Source organism: Rhynchophorus ferrugineus, unplaced genomic scaffold (assembly GCF_030347505.1).
Source record: "Rhynchophorus ferrugineus isolate W39M unplaced genomic scaffold, kcgeb_rfMv2 rfM1, whole genome shotgun sequence".
NCBI classification, from domain to species: domain Eukaryota; kingdom Metazoa; phylum Arthropoda; class Insecta; order Coleoptera; family Curculionidae; genus Rhynchophorus; species Rhynchophorus ferrugineus.
Genome location: NW_027472580.1, coordinates 45133545 through 45158222, shown reverse-complemented (window position 1 = coordinate 45158222; position 24678 = coordinate 45133545). Strand labels below are relative to the sequence as shown.

General features: G+C 31.1%; 1 protein-coding gene across 3 annotated transcripts in view; it reads left to right on the top strand.

Annotated features, from left to right (window-relative positions):
* Positions 1-24678, top strand: part of LOC143206852 (extracellular serine/threonine protein CG31145) — a 558035-nt gene that overhangs the window by 408649 nt on the left and 124708 nt on the right. For all 3 annotated transcript variants that reach the window (XM_076419660.1, XM_076419661.1, XM_076419662.1), the window contains one exon: positions 22994-23237. In XM_076419660.1, the coding sequence (XP_076275775.1) occupies positions 22994-23237 (244 nt within the window). The remainder of the gene's footprint in view (positions 1-22993; positions 23238-24678) is intronic.

Genomic DNA, 24678 nt, shown 5'->3' with positions numbered 1-24678 from the left:
ATGTTTCTGGTGGTGGATCCAATGGTATCAGTTTCACTTTACCATTTGCGCAACACAATCCATTGGCTTCGTTTTTGTATTTTAATGCCTTACAGTGTGAGCAAACCAAGTTCATAGAACCAATAACAACACATTGGTAGTTACTGTAGTCAATTGACACATCGTAACTGAAAACAGCTCGATTCAAACTTGCGCGATTATTAGTTGAATGTCGCGCTCGCGCTTCACGCGTTTGTGATATCCGAATTCTTTCACGTTCATTTCCGTCGTCACGTTCTTATGCAGTACGATTAGATCGGTAATTAGCTTGGTTTATAGCATTTCTGGTTCTTCTACCTAAATTGCTTCGTCTTATAGGAGGCATATCAAATATAAATTATTTTTTCACTAATCACGAACTAAACAAACACTAACTAACTAAACACTCTGCACAAAACACGATATACGAATTTGTTTCGTGTATCAGTTGACAAAAGCAAACTCAGTAGATTAGGTAACAGACAACTTTTTTTTTTTTTAAATTTGTTATGACTTGAAGTCAAATCCTTTTAAGCCGTACGAATTGTTTTATTTATTTAAAATTTGGATATTAAAAATAATAAAACACTGTTTGTAACGCGATTTTTGTTTGACTGATGTAATGACGTGGAAACTGATGCATTTTATCTCGCGTGCCGAAACTAATACAAAAGAAACGCGAGTTTCGGAACGCGACATTAAACTCCTCCAACTATGTATTCTGTGCTCCAATGCACACACGCACATTGTTTTGATAGATATGATCTTTGACGTTAGGAACACACCTACATTGCTTAGACAACAGTGAGTGCTTGTAATTTAATATGAACTTTATACCATAGCAATAAAGCTCAAATTGACTACGTTTTAGTTACAAATCATTTGTATGGGAAAAAGAAAAGGGCTATTTTTAGGGTTTTTCCAGCAATAATTCTAATTTTTCTCGCAGTAAAAACCATCCTTGAACTTCAACGAACATTTTAAAAAAAGATTTGGCCAAATTGGTCCAGGCGTTGTTGAGTTATGCGCTTACCAACACATTTTGCGATTCATTTTTATATTATAGATTTGTTTATTTATGTGTCTCTACATAAGGTTTTCGTTAAGACGTTCTAAAGGAAGACAAAGTAAGTTTTTATTTTTAAACCCTACACATTTTATAACTTGTCAACGTGTATTTTTATACAACATTTTTATATAAACAGTCAAGATACACAATACTCATTGTATATTTTATAATTAAACTTGTATATTTCGCCATAAATGTGTCTTTAAAGTAATTAGTCATAATGTTTCCGTTGTTGAACCGTTAGTCGCTTATTTAAGGTAATTTTGTATTTTTAATACACATATCTGGCGCCGGGGACGTTGTACAACTCGTGCACGACATTACAATATTAAAACAGCTTCGAAAAACGCTGCGGTACGCTATATTAAAACTTAATAGCCTTAAGACTTTCCTTACAACATGCCGTCATAATTGCATTCCGCTCAGTGCCGATGGTCTCCATTTCTTCCAGGGAGTTTAACGCAAGGCGGAAAAAAGAACAAAAATTTCCGCGAGGAAAAGTCCGCCGCTCCTCGAGATTGCAACAAAAAGCCTTTGTCGCGTCATAGAGTAATAAAATTTATTAAATTTTGAAAAATGCGAATGACGTTTACTTTTTGTATTCAACTACATATATATATTTATATTCAATTCAGTTACAATACTTCAATTACAAATATATAGAAACTCGTCTATTTTGTAACAGTATATAGAGAAATTAAATATGTCGTTTATATTATCCTAATATTTTCCTAATATAAATCATCGCAATATTATAACTAATTGCAAGTTTGTTTTTATTATGGCAGGCGAGATACGAGAGTTGCCACGAGGGGAATTAAATATCAACGGTAATTTTACTATTTGCCTTAACACATAGTCCGATCTAGAAAATTCGATGCTCAAGTGTTATTTGGTTTATGAGGAATGAGGACACCGATGTGGGTAGTAATTGTGCTGGGTTCTGTCCGCAGTACAGCCATGACTGAGCGCGATTATCTTCGTTTCTTACACCACGCATCACCATACAGTTTTTAACCAATGAAGGCGATGAACAATCGGAAATGTTCACTCGTTTGAAAGCACAGTTAGGAGATGTTACACTGTCTCAGAATCGAGTGTATACGTGGGTCAGAGCAGTCAGGGATGGGCAATGAAAGTTATGATCGACGCTCACGAACAATTCTTAGAAATGACAACACTCGTGCTGTTCGAGACCTTATTGAAGGTAATCGCCAGATAAGGACTTACAATATCTCATCAGAATTGGGTATAAGCTATGGAAGTGTTTTTTTCATCAACTTGGCTGAATTTCAAGAAATGAATTGGATGACATTTTGCCCTTGAAAGAATCACTTTCACTTTCACTCAGAATCAAAAGATTTGAAGGCAATGAAGAAATAGAGGAGTATGTGCACAATTGGCCGACGCGTGTTCAAACTTTCTATGAAAAAGAATCTATGAAAAATGTTCAAGCTTCCAAATCGGTGGCAAAAGTATATAGAGCACGGAGATGACTACATTGAAAAATACTAAATGTTTAGTTTGTGTATACCATTGATTTATATTTGATTACTCCTCCTATTTTTATTTTGGGTCTTGGCAATATTAAGTGTTGTCAAGCTCCATCTAGTATTTCCTATTAGTAGATTATCCCTAATAAATATGTCTTACTCAAGACATTGTATCATTTGAGCGCTATTGTCCTTTGTCATTTGAACTTCTGTTATTTACGGTGATCCCTCTCAAATCAGACCACACGGGAAATTTGGCCGTCTTTCATCGTAAAACAGCCGAGCTCCCGCCAAGTTCTTTCAAAAACAAATTTAATTTTATTCAAAAAAGGCAAGGGCGTCACTAGAAAGAAAATTGTCACCAGATAGGCCAACAGACTTACTTGAAAAAAGGCATCTAGATATGATGAAATTTCGGTAACTCAGTATAAACAGCTCCCATACAAGAAGCTTGCTGTATTTACAAACTCAAAAAAGCATTTATGCGGTTGCACTACTTGCCATATATATGGAAACACATTCACATAATCGTGGTATAACCATGGTCGAAGGTTCGCTCAGCGACGAAAATCGTGAAAATCATCGAGAATCAGTTGTTCATTTAAAGCTCAAAAAGATGCTCCTGTGGATTAGCAATAATATAATAAATATTATATAAGCAAAGAAACGGTGCAATAAAATCGCAGTACTTCAATAGCTGTGTTACTATCTATACAGGCAACGAATTTTCGATCTATTCATATGAACCCCCAACAAAGCAACAATCCACAGTATAGGCCAAATCCGATATATAATCACCTATTTCTTCGGAATAACTGGACGTGTAGCAACCATGCCCTTAGAATAACGTAGATCTGTGAATTCTGAATGGTACACTAAGGTTGGTTTAAGCGAATATAAAAGTGTATTGATCATTATTAAGAATACTTCGAAAAACAACTATGCTATTTTCGTTAATAAATTTCAGTCTTTTCAATATTAGGTTCGCAATATAAATAGCAACACTCATACATAATTAGACTGATTATGATGAACCATGATCTGATCAAATTAATTTTTTCAAGTTTTGTTTACCTTTAATAGCAAAATCAATTTGTAATTCCTAATCCTAATTCGAAAGTCTGATTATCTAAAAAATATTTATGCATCAACTTGTCATTTTGCTGGTTTTAAACCTCGGTTTTTAGATATTTAATTTGTTGTTATTTATATTTTATATTATATTTATATTTATATTTAAATTTTTTCAATGAGTGAGCCAATTAATAGATTATGTATAAAATATATATATTTTATACATAATCTATTACTGAAGCCAGGTACTCTGAAGAGAGCTTTAGAAGAGTGACCGTTCTGAATAAAAATTTTCATTTTTATTATAAACAATCACAAATTTTGTTTTTCAACGCTGGGTGATATAAGATTCATGCCCCGCAGTGTTAATAACACAACGACGAGCAGTTTATGACTTAGGAGCATCACTTACATGAAAAATGATTTTTAATTTTGAACTAAGTGGTAAGTTTTCTTGAATAAAACCCAAACATAATATTTACCTCTGTTCGAATCTGGTTATTACTTCGAAACTTTAATAGCTAAACTAATCTGAAAAACTCATTTGTTCAACTTAAATGTTTTGTTATCAAATTAGCTGCATTTAAAACCTCTAAAACGGTAGTTGTATGTGTTTTTAATAATAGGTAACATACCAATGGCGTATATGCCCTACATCGCTCTCTTGCCATTATTAATGTCGATAAGCTGTACTTTAATTTAAGAAAAATAAAATATTAGATTGATATCCCGATTTCTAAAGCAATAATGTGCAAATTCTATAAATATCAAAAGATATCCATATATATGAGAAATATTTTTGATTTTTACATATAGTAAGCTTTTTCATATATTCTAGGTACTCTTTTAAATACTATTATCCTTTTTCTGGTGTACATTAGCATATTCTTTCAACACTTACGAACCAATACGATTAACACAGGTCTGCAAAAAAAAACTAGGAGCTGCATAGGTTTTGTGACAAAATCTTTATGTTTTTAGGTGTGTTGATTCCTAAAATGATTTTCTTTTTGTCATACGACAAAACGTGTCTCGATAATTTGGGTAAATATGTTAAACGAATTATTACATTAAAATAAAAGAGATTAGACTTGAAAAATATGCTGTTTACACATCATTAATGATACGTATTTTTTTACCTAATACAAGCTCACTAGCCACACTAAAACCTATTATGTTCTCAATGAGGCTGCTCTTTATACAGTTTCGCCTATTTTGCAACGGCTACTCTGAAGCATCCAACAATATTCTGATGTTATTAAGATTCTCCATTTTCATTGGTATCTTTTCACCATCTCATTAATGTGCTGGTGATATAGTTCACCTTGCTCTTCACTCTTATTATTTTTGCTTCTAAGAGGCCAGAAAACTTTGAAATCATGTATTTAAACTAATCTTCATCTTTGTGAAGTATGATTTTACAATTTGTTTCATCATTCATAGTAAACGTACTTTCTATGGAAGTACCAATGTTACTTGGTGAAGGCTCTTTCCACCTACTTTAAGCTCCCACGGTGGCCGACTCTTTTTGGTCCTCTGGTGATAATTTCCTCAGACTCAGCTATTCCATAGACATAAAACAATGGAATTTTACAAATTCAGCTTGTTGTCCGAACAACATGCACAAAATTTTGAAATAGTCGCATACCTGCCTACCGTAGCTCTCATAAAAACCACCGTTGTCGAACAGAACTGCTTTAAGGTTTCTTCTGTTTAATGAATCTATAAAAAACCATTGTGCTGTATCGAATTGGATCTTAAATGCACCCATCAAACCTTACTGATGTAATAAAACCAATTCCTGTCGTCTTGGATTTTTCCCATATTAGTTTCGTTTCGAGCATATCAAAATACCTAGAAATCAGATGAACATTTTCAAACAGCTTTTTTGTTGCAGAGCTGTATACTCGTTCTAATTTTATTTTTACATCGCTAAAAGTGAATTCCATTTACTATTCCATTTCTACTTATTGTGAAAGTATTATGGAAATTAAACAAACAGAATCACCTATTATATAAATTACTAAAATAGTACCATTTGTGATAGCATGAAAAATTATTTTTATTAAAGGATATTTCATAAAATATGTCCAGTAGTTTGTAAAAAAGCTTATTAATTAATTAAATTACAAGAATCGAAGATAGAAATTAAACTTTTTTTAAACGCTGGCTAAGTAAATGTTATTTTCCGCGACAAGCGACGGAGACAATTTGTCCTAAGTTGTTTACCCCTCAGCGTGTTTGCAAATGAAGTTACAGATGTAATTTAAAAGTAATTTCACGAATGTGTGAAATCCAATCTTGCGCCATGTCTTATGTGAGAGGAAAAAATACGTCTGCTTATTAAATTATTTCTTGGGTCTTGTGTATTTAGTTTTTTAACAAATATAAAAAGTATATATTTACTGATATATAGTGATCATATTGGTATAACTGACTTAGCTTAACATACTTAATGCTGTATAGTTATTTAATTGGAATTTTCTTATATATGTCTGCCAACAATAATAAAAGAAAAATTGTAATGTATAAATGTGTAAAAAACGATCCTAAAGAAGCTATGAGAAACGATATTTCCATTAATTATGTTTTTCGACAACACCATGAACAACACATTACTTATCAAAGAATGTACACAAATTGTACAACTTTATTGTGAATTATTGTCTATATTATTATTTTCCAAAAAATTATCCATCAATAACCACTATTTTTAAGGCTATCCAAGAGTTTCTTTTATGAAAGATAATTAATTTCATATTGCAAAATAATTGTTTGATTCTTGGCTAATTGACAGCAACAGCTGTATTAGAATTAAATTACGACTAAAATTATAGGAACTTTTTATTAGAAGGCAATTTAATATGTTTTTTTCTTTTCCCTTTTAAGCAAAAAAAGATATGTAAAATATATGGAAATATGAAGATAAAAATATATGTAGATAACAAAAACGTTTACCAGACTTACAAGATCGGTTGTCTTGCAGTTTTTCAAGTAAGAGATCGTCATTTTAATTTTTTTTAATGTAAAAATTAATATTGTAGCTCAAATACAACAACAATAAATCTAAAAATCAATAGATAAGATATTATATATTATCGATAGGAAATCCTTAAATTCCAGGGATTCGAAGTCCCTTTTTAATGCTTTTGTGATGTTTTAACAACTTATTAGGAAAAATTTATTAAAATTTCAGTAAACTAAGATGTAAATGTTTTGCTCAAAAAATCATATTATTAGGCAACTCATATTTTAATTTAATCTTCATCGTCGTCTCTTAAGAATTACAATGCTATAACTGTATGGTAATGTTCATCTTCCTCTTACTTTTAAATTATTCAGGAACACGTCAGTATTCTATATGTAACTCGGTTATCCTTTGAAACGGCGGATATCGTTTTGAAACTTATATTTCGTTATCAGAACTGAAATCTTGTGAAAAGCTTTTTTTCCTTCTCGTTTCTTTACTTAGACCAAGTTTTTGATTTAACCTGAAAAAGCACCGAAAATCCTATGGTGCGTTTTAAAGAAATTAAGAACAATTGTATAATGTATAATGCACGTATATAATTTTAATAATTAACTAATAAAATTACTATTTAATAATATATAAATACTAAACTTATTAATTGAAACTTATAATAAAATAATTCTGGGTTATACTTGGTAGAAATATTAATGTAATAGGTATTTTTGTCTATATTTTAGAGTCTCCTTTTACCAACGAGGGTTAATCTGGACTGGACCTACAGTTTAACGTGAGCTCCGAACCAGGATCCTCGGCATTAAGTCTGCCGACTGGCTACTGACCAACTGAGAAATCATCCCAGAAAACATCCGGTCTTACCCAGCCTGGTTTCTGTCGCGACTGGGATTATTTTCCTTGTCGAATTTTGCACTCTTGCCTAGGACAATCAGAAATGTTAAACACTCACAAACATAAATTTACGACTATGCCCCACTAGGATTCGAACCCGCGACTATCGCAACACTAGGTGGACCGTCCTGTCTCCTTTACAATTGCGCCAACCAAGCCGGCTGCAATAGGTATTATACCTCTAAATAACAAATAGTAATGAATGAAAATCATATTATTATTCATTATAAAGCATGTCCGTTGTACCAAAATCTATTGTCGAGCCACTAAGTGACAACTTCCTAAAAAGTTACAAGCTTCAAAGTAAATTAAAAGTTTTTGTTTATAAACCTCAGGTGTTTCGTATTTCAAATGCGTGTTTCAGCATTCTGTGGCACAATTAAGTAGACCTCAGCAAAAATATCGCAATTCAAGCTGTAAGGTCACCAAAAGTGGATTGATTAAATTATTACTAACATTAACTATTAGAATTAGGGAACAATCATGCTTTGAAAACCATCCCTTGCCTATGAATTCCTAGCATATCCATCGTAATTCAGGGTGTAAGGTGACTAAAGGCGATTTAAATTTATCGTAAACTAGCAAACTGAAATTTAGGTGGAAGCTTGTTGTTTAGGGTGTATGACTACGAAAGGCTAACTGTAGTAGTTCAATTGCTCATCTGTAAAGTATTGGAATTTTTAAACACCATCATTTGAAAAATCATTCAGTACAGGCTATACTATGGAAATTTGTAACACAACAATACTACAACAATGTATCTATAAGAATAAGCTTCCCAGCTGGGATAGAACAACCAATTTCTCTTAAAATAAAACAAAATACTTCATAACTTCAAAATATACTAAGACTTAAATGATATTCCCCATAATGAATTTCTTCCGATGGATTAAATTGTTTACAAATAATATTATTTGAGTTATTTGCTTAATGGCCTTCATCTCAAGAGCCCGGATGTATATGCCTATAATTCTAGACATTTCCATTATGCTCAAGAAAGATATTTCTTACACAGCGTAGGTTCCTGAAGATTTCGTATTATTCGGCAACCAGCCTGTTTCATTCATTGAACTCGTGACTTTTGGCTATGCTCTAAACTAAATGAAATTGGTTTAAAAGAATTGTCTTGGATTGGTTTTTGGAGAGAAAATTCCACAAACTGAATCACACAATACATTTTGAAAGCTGACAAAAAACACTGGAAAAAATACATAGTATACAAATAAATAACCGATTTAAAGCTAAACTTAAGTAATAATGAATACGTATTATAGATGAGCATATACTTGAGTAATGGAATAATAATTAATAAAATATTCCTATAGATAACAATCATCATAATTTCATATTTACTTTAATTGTATTAATTAGTGTGTACATATTTATATTTAAATAAGTTGATAATTTACAAAAGCTAAGCATATCTGGCTTGTCAGTGAAATTACCTGATATATTCAGCTGATAGAATAAGAATTAAAAGTCCATTAGCTTTACTCCGATACTGTTTCACCTAATTGGCATGGGAAATGGTGCTTGGAAAATATCCCCTAGCTGCAATTACGTTTTTTTTTCCTGGGCGTGTAAATTTTCATCAAAAAGATCGCTTTTGATTACTTTGTATTGATATCAAATAGCCACAAAAACAAGTAGAAAGCAGCAGACAGTTCTTGTTATCTACTAAATATAAAAAATTTAAAAGAAAGTTTAAGCGTATCTGTTCATCTAGAAATACTGTGATAAATATTTATGATACATGGTACCATAAAAAGTCTAGACTCATTTTTCAGTCATATATTTTTTAGTAAATTAAAACTGTTGTAAAAAAATTCTAAGTATTATCTAACCAGCTTTGGTAATAGTCTTTAAGTTGGTAGATTTAATACCAAAGACTGTGGTTCCAACAGATTCATACCGCATACGCGTTGATAATAAAGGAGGATCTACAATAAAAAGCCACCATATGCTCCGATGCTTATAAAAGAATGAGAAATTCTCATATTTGAGGCTTACCAGCGGTCGATTATTATCATCTAAAAAAGTCATACTCGACGATATTACATGGCAACAATATAGCATCAATCATCATCATCATGATCTGGACTGTCTGCCTCCTTTTAAATATTTCCACAATGTTAAAGGGTAGTGGAGAGACGACCAAACGGTGACATAAAACTATATTAAGCTTACATTTATTACTTCTAATCAACCTCAGCCGAATAATAGGTAATACATGACAAAAAAAAAGTAATCAGGTTATCTTATAGTTCTAGACGTGATCTGATATGTGAACATATTACTTAATTAATTAAGTAGATGATTCATTGTGCATTATTAATTCTACTTTAGCGATGAATTAGCTAGTACAGTTGGTTATCAAGTTACAAAAATGTAGTATACTCTGTTGATCACTCTCTAGTATAATACATACAGCAAAAGTCAAAAGAAAGTGATTTCATGGCAATACCAAAATAAAAACATTCACAGACAAACACAACGCCCGTGGCAACACATGTTGCAGCATATGTTCACTATGTATGTATACACTGTTCTGCTGCACCCAGCGTATAAAAAACTAACCAGACATATCACCTTCTAATTACCAATTCTTCAGATCTATGCAACATGTCTGGGCTGACACACGGTTTCGAAATGCTAAAGAAATGCGAAAATAGATCGACTGTCAGACTACTGCCAAACCAACATCGAACATATTTTGATTAATATATTATATTGTACCAACTTAAAAAAGACCATTTTAAAGTGAAAAAAATTATACAAGGCTTGATGCTATAGAGCATTTTAACTATCTTGAAATTCAGTCACGATACTATTAATTCTCTATTTGAAATGGTACTTATTAAAAAAGTAATATATAAAGCCGGCTTGGTGGCGCAGTGTTAAAGGCGATAGAACAGTCTTCCTACTGTTGAGCTGCCTGTGGGTTCGAATCCCGCTGGGGCACGGTCGTAAATTTATGTTTGTGATTGTTTAAAATTTGTGATTGTCCTAGTCAAGAGTGTAAAATCCGACAAGAAAAATGATCCCAGTCACGCCAGTAACCAGGCTGGGTAAGACCGGATGTCTTCTGGGATGATTTCTAAAGTTGGTCACTCGCCAGTCGGTAGACTTTAATGCTAAGGACTGTGGTTCGGAGCCCAGGTTAAACTGTAGGTCCAGACCAGATAAACCCATAATTGGTAAAAGGAGACTTTAAAATATATATAAAAAAGGAAGTAATATATAAAGCTTTTATTATTAGTTAATGGTTAAAAACTAGATTAAAACAATTTAAAAAACGGCTAGATCATTTGGATTGAAGTAGTGTTATAATAAATAATCCAATATTTTTATAAGAATCATTTTGAAACTTAGAGTAATAAATTTAGTTGTTTTAATGTTATTTAAACTATCGTAAGTTCTAAAAATATCCATGCAATTCTTATTATTACTTTGACAAAAACTCGAAGTCAATAAACCATGGAAAAAAAAATATTTCACGAGATTCCAGATTTGGTAACGAAATATAAGTTTCAGAACGATATTCGTCGTTCCGAAGGATAACCGAGTTAGACATAGGATACTGACGTGTTCCTGAATAATTTACAAGCAAAAGGAAGATGGAAATTACCATAGAGTTATAACCTTTTACTTTCTAAAAGATGACGTCAAGTGTGAAATTACTTTCAAGATTAAATTAAAATAATATTCCCTTAATAACATTAGATTTCTCCCATCAATATCCGTTAATTTTTTTTTATCTTGCAGGATCAGTAACCTCTTCAGTTTGTTTACTAAAATCTTAGAATATCTGAGAATCTGAGAATCTAAAATTGAATTTGTAACAATATAATAATTGTAATAATATATTTAATTTAATTATTTATTTAGTTTAATATATTTTTAATTAACTTATGGTTCTCTTTATTTTGGTAATTTAAAAATTTTATAAACAATGTTTAATAACTGGTTTAAAGCGTATTATTATAACACCCAATATCTTTAATGTAGCATTCTTGGATATTATATTTTTCAACGGATGGCTCCAGAACAGCTGATTATTATTTTAATTTTCAGCCAAAACCACCATTTCTAAATTCACGCCCAGCAACATTTTCAGAATCAAATAGTTTTTTTCTCATATATATTTTCTACAATTTCGCAACCGTATTTTTAGTCGAATATTTTTTTTATTAATCTGCTAGAACGTCAAGAATCTGCCCGGGGGCAATAAGTATTGTTATATAAATTCAGTTATATAATATAACTATCCTGACATGTAATAGATCACTTCAGCAAGTGATCTACTGTAATCGAATATCAAAATAGTTTCTTTTTAAATTATTAATATAATTAATTATTAATATATTATATATTAATATAACACAGTGAGATGTGAAAAATTGCATCAGTTGCAAAAAGTGGTACTCATTTTTGCGGAGGCCTTCTATTTATATATATACTTAATATATGTTCGCCGATTTCTCTGTCATTTGTGGGTCAATTTTCAAAGTTTTCACATATTTTTTATCTAAAATAATCAGATATTTGTGTATAATGTCACTGCTGATCTGATGTGACAGAAAATCGGAATTCGTTCACTGCAGAAACAATTCAGTGTGCTTTTTAAGCACTAACTATAGACCGTAATATAATAGCATATAATAATACATAATACCTCTTAGAAATGTTGTAGATATCTGCTTCTTTAGTGGAATGGGGTGGGTTAAAGTATTTAGCTCTCAAACGGAGGTAGCACACCCCGGGACCTGAAGCCCTCTTTATTTTCACTCATAGTTCAATCATTTTCTTCATACGGGCTACACCTTTACTTGTCCTACCATTTTAATATTAAACAAAATAACTGCATAATTTATTAATTTATTGAATAAATATCTTACAATAAAAAAAATAAAAATAAAATATTTTTAACAAAAAAATTGAACCAACTTCAAAAAATAAATAAGGAACACACTCAAAATTAAAAATAATCAAACTTTATTCTTTATTTTTAAACTTTATTTAGATTTTTAACATAAAAAAACATTTTAAAATAAAATATGTTCATAATAATCGTTGTAATAACTAAATAAAAATAGACAAAAACCCTATTTAACCTACCTACTATAAGTATTTTATATTCCACTATATACAGACTATTTAGCATAATACCTATCTAAACGTATTTATTTATTTACAATATTATTTGAACTACTTTTTTTCAATAGTTGTCAAGTATGGTGGCCGATCTGGTGACACCATTAATGCAACTAAATATGGTACCAAGGGAAGTAGTCACTTAAAAAGTCCACTGCTAGAATAGAAACATTTTCTCGACACTGCCACATGCAACAGTCGATTACGAACACAATACTTTCCGTCTAGACACTGTATGTGATTATGTTAAACATGGCAGTATTGATAAAGTCGAAATAATATGACCTTCTAAAACATTGCCTACCCTATATATGTTTCATCACTCGGCCGATATGGCCTGTCGGTTCAAAATAAAGAATGGTGTATTTTTGTTAGACTGGGTGATGGAATCAGCGAGATGTCTACACATAAGATTTTTCTTTACTTTATAATACAAGTGACCAGGCAGTGTCGTTTATGATGGAAAATAAAAGTTTTTATTTTTAAATTTTATAGGCGAAAAGGAATGGTGGGCGAAACCTAAAATTAACTGGCACAGACAGGCGGACATTAAAGAGAATTATGTACGGAAAACCTCAAAAGAAGGCTGCTTACTACAATCCAGCACTGGGGAGGTTCCGCTCAGATTTAGAAGTTAATGTCGTGTTATTCAGCCAGTCTTCTCATTCACATTGCTCGGCGTCCTCAATAATAATGTTCTGAATATGGCGAGCATGCTACTGCCAAACACTGTCATATTCCAAGATTATAATACGTCCATGCACATAGACAAAAAAGTTCCCTCTTGGGTTTAGAAGCATCAAAATGCTATGAAACATCTTTGCTGGCCAGCAAATCGCAAGACCTCAACTTAATTTAATCGTTATGGGGAGTTTTAAAGCATAGAGAATAGTATTAACCTCCAAAATCACTGGTAATAGGTTTTTCTATGGTTATTCTATGCAATGGTTTTAGCAATGGGATAACATTCCGTTGGCAACTATGCAGACACTCTACGAGTGTATTCCGCAACGGATTACAGCCGTTTTAAAAGCAAATGTTGGCTACGTATCTAATTCATCAATAAATATTGTATATATGTCGAGAGTTGAAATCAGTTTGTCTATGCTCTGTACGTTCGTAATTAAGATTAATACATTAACATTTTTAATTAAGTTATGCTCTTAATTAATTAGGTTCGTAACTCAGAAATATCAAGACTCTCTAGTGGTAACAATCTGCTTTGTTAAAATTGAATGAACTGAAACTGAACTGAAATGAAATTGAAATGAAATTGATGAACCCGAAGTATCTTTTGAAATAGTTATCTATACTGAATCATAAAAGTAGATAGTGTTTATTTAGCTGTTTGATAGGTAAACATTGGTGATTGTTTATAATACATAAACTGAATACCAAAATTTCCTTACCTTTTTAAACACTGGTTTCTTCAACGTATCCTTGTTCTCTCGTTGTGGTATATGAGACAAATATTAAATTTGTTAAACATTAGAAGGGTAGTTATATTAAACGTTGATGATTATAAACAGTATCAAGACAAATACTCTTTCTCGAGACAAATAACCGCATTTTTCATTGGGTCTTAATTTATACTCCTGGGCTTAGAAAATCTATACATCGGGGCTCGTGGCTGCCTCCGCCAACAAGTTAAGAAGATTTACGGCGCAAGGTGAACTGCCGCGTTATTAAAATTAATAAACGATCGGCGGTCGGGCCTTAAATATTCTTTATTTTCGATCGGATTTGCTTCTCTGTTGGCAAACGTTAATTTATTTCGGGACAGCTCCTAATAAAATCCATCAGAAACTGTGTTGTATCGTAAATTAGTATCCGGAAATAATTAACATAATAAATTATGTTAATAATTTCCGCTAATTTTTTGAGAAGTAAAAAGTGTCATGTCAGAGGATCTTAAGATAACGAATGGGATGCTAGTAGTGATGAAATATGTTTATTTCTTCTATAGACTATAGTCTATCTAATGAAACAGTGAACTCATATTACCTTATTTTATGACGTCTAAGCGTCATAACGTTATCGACTATTTTGTAATTGACTATTTTTTACTATTCATTGTTTCTATCTTCAGCCGCTATTTTCGGTCCCACTATTCGCGAGATAAAATGGGCATTATAGGATATAATTAAGGCGTTGTAGAATTAACTGTTAGTTGTTATATATATATAAGAATTAGTTGTTATATATATATATATATATATATATATATATATATACGGGCACATTGCTAATGCCGAACTAAATACAAGGCTTAGAAAGATTATCGCTCATATAACGCGCTGGAGCGTAATTGGCGTCCGGTGAAAGCTACACATTACGCGATAGCTCGTTATCGGCAGCAAACGTGTTAAACTATTTTTTCCTACTTTTACTACTATTTTTACTATTTTAATCAAGTACTTTCGGTTCCACTAGTTTTTAACGTTCTGGCTATGCCGTTCTAGCCATGACCTTGAAAATAATGTGCCGAATTTATGCTTACATAGATTTATATTAGCGTTGGGAACTCTCGACTGAAAACAGTCGAAACAGTCGATAGTCGCAAAATAGTCGAAACAGTCGATAGTCAATAAAATAGCGACTGAAAATAATAATTACTATTTTCAGTGAAATGCACGGTTCGACTGTTTTTTTCCATTCGTGATGCCAGACGAAGATGTACGACTTCTTGTCTGTATAAAATGTGAGATAGGAAAGGACTTAATGATAGATAATAAATGATAGTATAAGCGAGACAGAGATGTATTCATTCACGTGATAACTTTAAAAAAGAGGAGGAAAAAAGAATTACGTTTATACTGAATGTTCTGTGGATGTGTAAAAAGGAATAATACACCACTAATGTTTTATCGTGTTTTAATATATTCATTGCTATTTTTAAATAACATAGCATAATGATTATAAATAGTACAATACAACTTAAATAAATACTAAAGATTTTCAGTATCCATAACTACTAAATAAAATGTAAACGTATACCTAATCATTGAAAAACCTAATCCATGATGAACCTAAAAATTATAGTACAATAACTACCAAACCCTTTTTAAATAAAAGTTTTATTGTATTTATGTTATGTTAGCAACTATTAGGTGTTTTGGTTGACTTTTTCGATTTTCTAAATCTGTCGTTATTTGTTTGAATGTTAAAACTTCTTTTATTGAAGTTTCAACGAATAATAATCTTAAAATATTCCTGATTAACGACAAATAAAATTATTATTAAATTTAAAAAGGGTGCTATGTTTAAACGGTTGATAACAATTGATTGAGAAAATACGATACAAATATTTAGTGATCATTACTCGACTCCTCTTTACAATCAACTCAAATACATAAAATATAAAAATAATTTTACATAATTCAAGCCGAAACTGTTATTTTGAACATAATAGGATCCAACAATTATATCTGCTCTTTCCCAAAGAAAGTCCAAGAAGGAATACCTACTATAAAAAAAACATTCGTAAGCACACGTTGGAACAAAATAGAATAGAAATAAACCAATTACTTTTATAATATTATGTCTTTGTTACTTTCCTAATATTAAAACACTATGAAATATATTTGGGCTCATTATTTCTTTCTTTTTTTCATACTGCCGCTTGCCAATTTAAAATTACTTAAAATATACTGATCTATACAGCACAGAGAATGAAACATTAGATCAGTCCTTCCTCTCTCAAAATTAATACGGGAAGGAATTCGTTCATTTCCGTCTATTATCACAAATAAAAAATCACTCGAAGCGTGAATTTGACTGAAACAGTAATTGTTATGACGTGATGCCATGCTTTCACTGTTATTTAGGATATATTATAGCTAATGTCTTCAGGATTTCTACATCACGTCTTTTGTTTGGAAGTACATAAAATATTCCTATAGCGTCCTAAGAATCGATGATGTTATCGATGACGATCGATGTTAAATTATTGGTTAAACACTCACTTATTTTGAAGTCGAAGTACTGGATTCTCACATCTCTTAACCACTTGTATGCGCACCAAGTGGGTTTATTTACTACAGGGGGAAGTTAAAAAATATAATTTTTAGAAAAACATTTTAACTAAATACTACTTAACATTTATATGAAACATTTAAAATACATAAAAAAACAATATGTAATCTAAAACTGATAACTTATTTTATAATTGTACAATATTTGAATTTACTGAATATAGTAACTACATATTACAATGCCGATTACGGAACCTCCTTTTCTTTTCATATATTTTAATAGGTACTTAATCGGACTTTATCCATATTATATATAGCAACACAAAATGCTTCATTTTCTCCCTTTGGAATGCTTTCTTTTTCATCCACCAGAGTAAGCAACACCTAATTATTATTTTTCTTATTGCATTGCCTTTGCTCAGGATGTTGCAAATCGTTTTATCAGCATTTGCTAACATAACATCCGAATGAGAATTTTCGTAAAATATGTTTTTGTACATTCCTTTTCTAAAAGTAAAAAGTAAGTCTAAAGATCGCTTCGCATACAAACGAATTAAAATAGGCTCTAGTACCGTTAAATAACGTTTAGATAATGTAACATAATAACAGAATAATTAAAACTAGGGATCGCTCTATGGTCGAAATTTGAACACAATTTATTCAATTAATCATGTTTCTCTCATAGTAAAGATCTAATTTAAAAATAATGTCTTACCAATGTTGTTGGTTTTCGCAACATTTTCAATATAAGATCAGAAATGTACAACAATTAGGAAGACAATTAAGTAACTTATTTTTACAATTTAAAAATATATATTAAAAGATTATATTTACAATCATTAAATTAACTATTTATTTTCCAAAACTTATAATATCCATAAAGTAAATAACCAAAATAACACCTTAATATTTATCAACGCGTTAAAACGATTCCAAATGTACTGTTAATCATTCATAATTTCTTCTATTTGTCCTATGCGTTCTATCTATGCAAATTATGTAGTTAGTTTCATTTTAAATCCTAAAAAAATATATATAACAACCAACACTAAATACACCAGGCTGATTAAAAGAATAATTTGTTTACCTAAATTTTAAATCAAATTGCATTGTTTTTTGCTTATTTATTTTCACTCTTCGATCTCACCCTTGCAGATAGCATCATATTTAGTTTGTCTTCTATAGTTTTAATTTATCTATTGTTTTATACTTTGTCTTATATCCCAAGTGTCCCAATTAAAATTCTAAGGAACTATTTTATAAGTGTTAATATTCTATGCAATATTCATTTTAACTCTTGATATACAAATTAACTTATTTATTACATGCAGTGTTCGTGCTTTTAAATTATGCATTGTGCTATAAAATTTACAGAAAAATCTTAATAACCTAGCCATCAATTAATTACAGTCCTTAAGCAAGAACATTTTTCTTTTTTCTGCTTCTTCACCAGACATCAAATTAAATCAATATAATGATTTTAAAGATCTGAACACAAGTAAAGAAAACAGGTGATTCTTGTTATTCTGGAATTTGTTAATCTATTTTGAGATAAAATTTTCACTTATGTCGGGTTTTTCTTGCACAACTGTATATACCTATTGATAAAGCGGTTACATTAATTTGTTTTCTCTGCAAAAAATGTAAAACATAATTTTACATGACTATACTATTATTAGTCGTTTTTTATCCAAATTTGCCAAAAAAAGTAACACAAAACAATCCTTAAAATTAAATATTTTCGTTTAATAATATATTAATCACTCACTTTCTGTTTTAATATCGTTTCAAATGTAAAAACCAAACATTCACTTAATTTTAACAAACGCTATCTTTATTTTACTTTATAAACTTAAAATAACCCTTATTCTCAGCGAGATTCGATCCCAGAACGTTATTATCAGGCACCAAGAGCTTAGCACACAATACCACCCGCTTGGCATTTATATTTATATTTTGTTTCATCTATCTGACAGCTAAACCAGGTTGGTTGATTTGGGCGTTTTTGATTTGATTGGAATATATTTATTTGTAGCACATATTACACAACAATATTAAGCCTAAAACTTCTTCCTGCATATAAGCAAAATTTCATGCCTCCATATGCCCCCGTTTTCTTCAAAAAGGGAGGCAACATTTTCGCTAAGCTGATTAATATATAAATATATGTAACAATTCTTGGTTTTAATATTACCACATATACACTTAGTCCTTAGTCTTTTTGCTGTTATGTTATCGGGTCCTTACCCGCATGAATTTGAAGGCACATAATCGTCGATTTCAAAAGAATCTACGGAGAAACATTTGTTATAATTTTCAGTTTTCAAACTTCCCAATTTACTTTCTTTGAAAATAAATATTACATTTTCACTTATAATCCTTTTTGAAGATCCTAATGTGGCCCGAGCCACTGCTTGTTCCAATATTTCCATTTAACTTGTAGCCTTATTTTCCTTTTCGATAGGTTAAGGAAAATGATCAATGAATATACCTATTATGTATTTTAATTCAATTATCGATGTAGATTTTAATGAAAGACTGTTAACTTTTCTGTTAAAATTACAATTAGCAATTGCATCTTAGATAAGCAATGATATTCCACATTTGAGTCTATAATCATCTGTTCAGTCTGATATGCAAAGAATAGATCTTCCTGTTCAATAAATCAGAATTTAACCTCTTAAGATAACAGAAGGTACGGTAATACCTTCGGCATTCTATATAAATTCTAACAAGATAAGGTTTCTAATATACCAGAGCCAATTTGTAATATTTTTACAAACTAAAAGCTGATCAGTGATCAACAAATCATTTTAGATCTTTAAATTTGGCAGTTGAAGTGCGTCGAATAAATTAAACAATTCTATTAGAGCAGTAAACTAATTGATCCTTCTTTTTCGTAAAAACTCGTATACAAGATCGGAATAAATTAGACGAAGTTTTCAGTTTTAATCACTGCTAATTAGTCGAGCGTCGTCGTCGCGAAAGAAACCGATGGAAAATTCGCGGCGGCACTCCGCCAAACCCTCCCCCCAACGAGATGTCCCGGGAAGGAGAGCCCCAGAGATCACGATGAGTAACGGCAATGGCCAAAGCAGAGCCACCGCGGTAGCGTAAATAATTCAGTGCGGATTTAACTTTTTCACTTGAGCCAAATTGATTCCAGCTTCTGTCCGGTCCGGCGCTGTTAATATTTATAGTTTAATTATGTCCGAAATTAAGAGCGCGTATACCAATAGCCCGGGATGCGGCTTTTATTTTTCAACAGCAAAAAATCGTGTTGTACAGATTACAATTTAACTTCACAGGTTTAAATTTAAACAATGCAAGTATGACACTAATTAAATTAAGTAATATAGTAGCTGTTTGAAAGAAATAACCACAAATTTTAACGTTTCAAAATCAAAGCAATTTTATTCCATTCCATTTCACATGTAAATTCCATTCGCTATAATTATCAAGAGAAAAAATATTTGGCAACTCTCTAAAAACTCTTAATCGTGTAAATAATATAATGTAATAAAGATGTTATATATTTTATTTAATTAAAGATAATTATCAGCATCAATAAGTAAAAAAAACGATCGATATGATCATCATCAATCCATAGCCGGCGTTCGGGGTTCTACTCATGATTACTTCTCAACCAATAAGCTGTTATTGGAATCTCAAACCATTAGAACGTACGTCTCTGAAAGTTTTTTTCAATTGTGCACTGGTTGTCGCATATTCATTTCTAATACCAAATTGATGAGAAATCTGTGGAATATACCTTATGGTGAGTACAGACATGAACGAATCGTTTGGAGTCTGCGCGAGAGAGAGTATCTCTCCATTCGTGGTATCATCAAGCCAAAATGAAATGTCTTGTGAATCATTTTTCGCCGCTACGTGTAATGTACTTTTCCTAAAAAGCAATGTTTATTGTTCAAATAATATGTACCGTCTGAGCGTTTTTAAAAAGTATCAAATTATTGTATAGCCAGTAACATAATAAACAAAGTTATGATAGAGAAGAAAATACGAATAATGTTAGAATCCAACTTGTTTGAAAATTATGTTAAGAATATGCCGTAAAACTCTTATGTTTATACAACTATAGTAATCTATTTATAGATTCCTGAAGAGATTTCAAACATTCACAGTCAAATTCACAGTAATGATTATATATGTAGAAATTTCACTCTGATGTAGACATAATAAAACCATAAATTAAGAATATTACCTGTTACCATTACCTAAGACAAAGTATAAGTAATATGAAAAAATTAAAGCTGATCTGTACAGAAAGCTTCGTGAAGAGCCACCGTCTTTATAAGAGGATATTATGCTAGTATCTTTTCAAGTTATAAACTAAAAAATAAACTTCCTAACAAGCACATTTAAAACATATCTTATGAAGGAATATCTTATGAAGAAGAAATAATGAAGGAGTAACATATTGAAACCGTAGTGATATAACTGAAGTCTAATATATAACATAGTTAAGTGGCACTTTTCTAAAATTACTGTATTTAATGAGTTCTATTTTAGTTTGGGTCGAAAATATGGCAGTCTATTTTGAAAGAAGCTATATAAACAAATATTGAGCTTAGTACGGTTAATGGTTTGTTATTTTTACACGTCGATACGTTTAATACATTTTAAAATGTTTGCATTGTTCTATTCTTTAAGTTTTATGACAAAATTAAGTAAAATTAGTACTAATATGACTTCTAGAGAACTAGAGAACTTCCATTTTTGTGATCTTCATAAACACCTTTCCAACAATTGATAGAAAACTTATACCTGGACAATTTTTACTGTCGCCTTTTTACAGCGTAGGTACAATTACAGATTTCCTCTATGCTGAGGATAATTTTTCGGATCGCTAAAATTATTCGAGCAGCATTGCCGGACTGAATCATTTCTGTCATGATTTAATCGATTCCAGCGGTTTTACCATACCGTAATGATTTTCAGGAAATAAAATGCTAGACCCTGCGATGGATTATACTTATAGAGCTCCCCCGTTTGAGACTCTCATCGTGCGATTTACGTATGCTTCATGTGATTTTTGAATGATGTCATTGATAGAGTTACTCCTACCACTCAATCTTCTATATGTAGAAAAACAAGATCGCACATAGCTATTTTAATCTGCTCTAATAGGCTCTTTATTAGATAAAAAATAGACCAAAACCTAATTCATAGCTTCTTATTTTACCATAAGTATATCAACTTATCAACAATTGACTCGTCTATAATTCATAATATACAGTAAGTAAAAATAACGACACTCTGCTTGCCACATTATGTAGATATTGCGAAACTAATAATAATAAGTTTCATTTTGTTGTAATACTTGTATTATTTAGGACTTTTTGATAACGCCCGATAAAATTGAGAAACTTATTTATATATAATTTAACTTATCGACCACAAAACCACAGCACGATCCTTCCATTTTTACACGATTTTAATATAGAACTTGTTTCGTCAAACTTAAAATTATATTCATTATAAAAGTTTAATTCTTTTTTGGATTGTTATTGCCTTGAAAGTTACGTAACCTCTCAGGATGGCGGAGATGTATAAGGCAACTTATAAGAAGTACTTTCGACACTGCAATCAATATGAATTGTAGTGTTCTTGGTATCGACATTGTGTCTCAACAAATATGTAATTACGGGGTGTTTTACAAGGAACTTATTTTACTTTCGCAAAATATAGTGTATAAAGCTTTGGAAACTAAATGTTTTACTCGCTTTCCCAATGAATGATTACAGTTTTTGTAAAAAATAATAAATAAAGAAACTATTTGAAATATTATAATACCGGATTATGTTACTAAAATTTACTTTGCAAAATGCAATAAGTTATTTTTTTGCATTTTGCGTTGCTTTTTATACATACACCTTTTTAACCTAAAACCTTTATAGATTTACTCTGTCATACGTACAGATATTATATATTTAAACATTTAAAACATTATTATAAGAAATATTTAAGAATTATAATTAAAGATTACACAAATATATTATTTTTATTTTTATTTTAATCGACATTAAAACACAATTACTAACTATAAAATAATAATATTATTAAAAATAACATTATTAGATTCAATAAGAACTTAAAATATATCAACCATGTTGAGTATGTCATGCTTCTATGGAATTAACATAATATAATAAGATAATCCAATACTATAAATGATTAGAATTGTTCCTAGTATGTTTATAAATCGAGTTAACAAAATTAAATAAATTATATTAAATAAAATATAATAATACATAACATATAATAATAACATATGATAGCAAGATTAATAATGAACTGCTTATTTTTTCAGATTAATGGGATTCCGTAGAGCTATGCCCGTAACAGGACGTCTCCTCAACATGACTACAGAACTATATCAGAAGGCCGAAGGAGATTTGCTGAATACATTCTTCGTCTCGCCATCAGACAATTTATGCTTCCATGGGAAATGCTCCTACTATTGTGACACATCCCACGCCATCTGCGGTAATCCAGACATGCTGGAAGGGAGTTTCGCAGCGTTCTTACCCTCCAGTAAAATAGCACCAACAAAGGTACCACTTGTTAAAATATTATCGAATAATGAATAAGTTGATATAATTAATATTAATTCAATTGTAAGATCGTTCCATCAGCCAAAACTGTCAATAAGAAGTAATGATTTACACTTCTTGTAAGACGATCTTTTTATGAGAAATATAAGTAATATGATTACGCAACCATTCGACTTGGGCGTAGTTCGGACTTCTAATTAATGTTCTGAAGTGAAAACTACTTCGAGGCTATCGTTTTAAATATATTAAGGAGATTGGCCATTCCAAAAATCGAACTTAACAACTATTTCGAAGACTGGAAACAACTCCAAATACATTGAGTCCAAGGAAGATGTTTTGAAGGGTGCAAAATAAATATTAAAAATATATAATCCGGATTCCTAGACAAAAGTCTAAATATTTTTTTTATTATTATTTTTTTAAAGTCTTCTTTTACCAACTATGGGTTTATCTGGACTGGGCCTAAAGTTTAACGTGGACTCCGAACCACGGTCCTCAGTATTAAGCCTACCGACTGGCGAGTGACCAACTTAAAAATCATTCCAGAAGACATCCGGTCTTGCCCAGCCGGGTTACTAGTGTGACTGGGATCATTTTCCTTGTCGGATTTTACACTCTTGCCTAGGACAATCACAAATATTAAACAATCGCAAACGTAAATTTACGACCGTGCCCCAGCAGGATTCAAACCCGCGGCTATCGCAGCAATAGGAGGACCGTCCCATCGCCTTTACCACTGCGCCACCAAGTCGGCTCTAAATATTTATTGGTGACAGTACTATGACAAAATATTTGTAAAACATCCAGTACTGAAACTATAGTATAATATTGTATATTCTATATCATTTGAAGGATCCAAATATGCCATTATCTATGGCATGTATTAGTTGTTTTCATGTATTGTGATCATTTGTAATCAACATCAATTATCGATATTCATTCAAAATATTTCCATTTCTACAACATTTCCCGACCTTTCAGGCAACATGGGGATACTGTTTCAAAAGAACGATTTTGATTTCTTAATGATCAGTATTTCGATATTCTGCGTCAACTAAGCCATGCTGCATCGATTTGAACAAATGGTAGTCTGAAGACGATATGTCTGATGAGGACTCTGGCTTAGGAATGTCGACCGTGAAGTATCGATGTTTCGATATATCGGTGTTTTAAAAAATATCGATATATCAGGGAACACCAATGTGGATACCAAGCCATGCAAAATTCACTTGATGATCAGGAGAGAGAAACTCCAAAACAAAAGTTCAATACTCTTTTTTCAAAAATCCTAGCTTTTTCATATCTATATTTTACTTTGCATCCAAAAGTTGGATACTTTCATTTACTACTATCTTTATTTACACTTTTTTGAGAAGAATATCGAAAAATATTGATGTATCGAGCAAAAAATATCATTTTTTTCAAAAATATCGATACATCG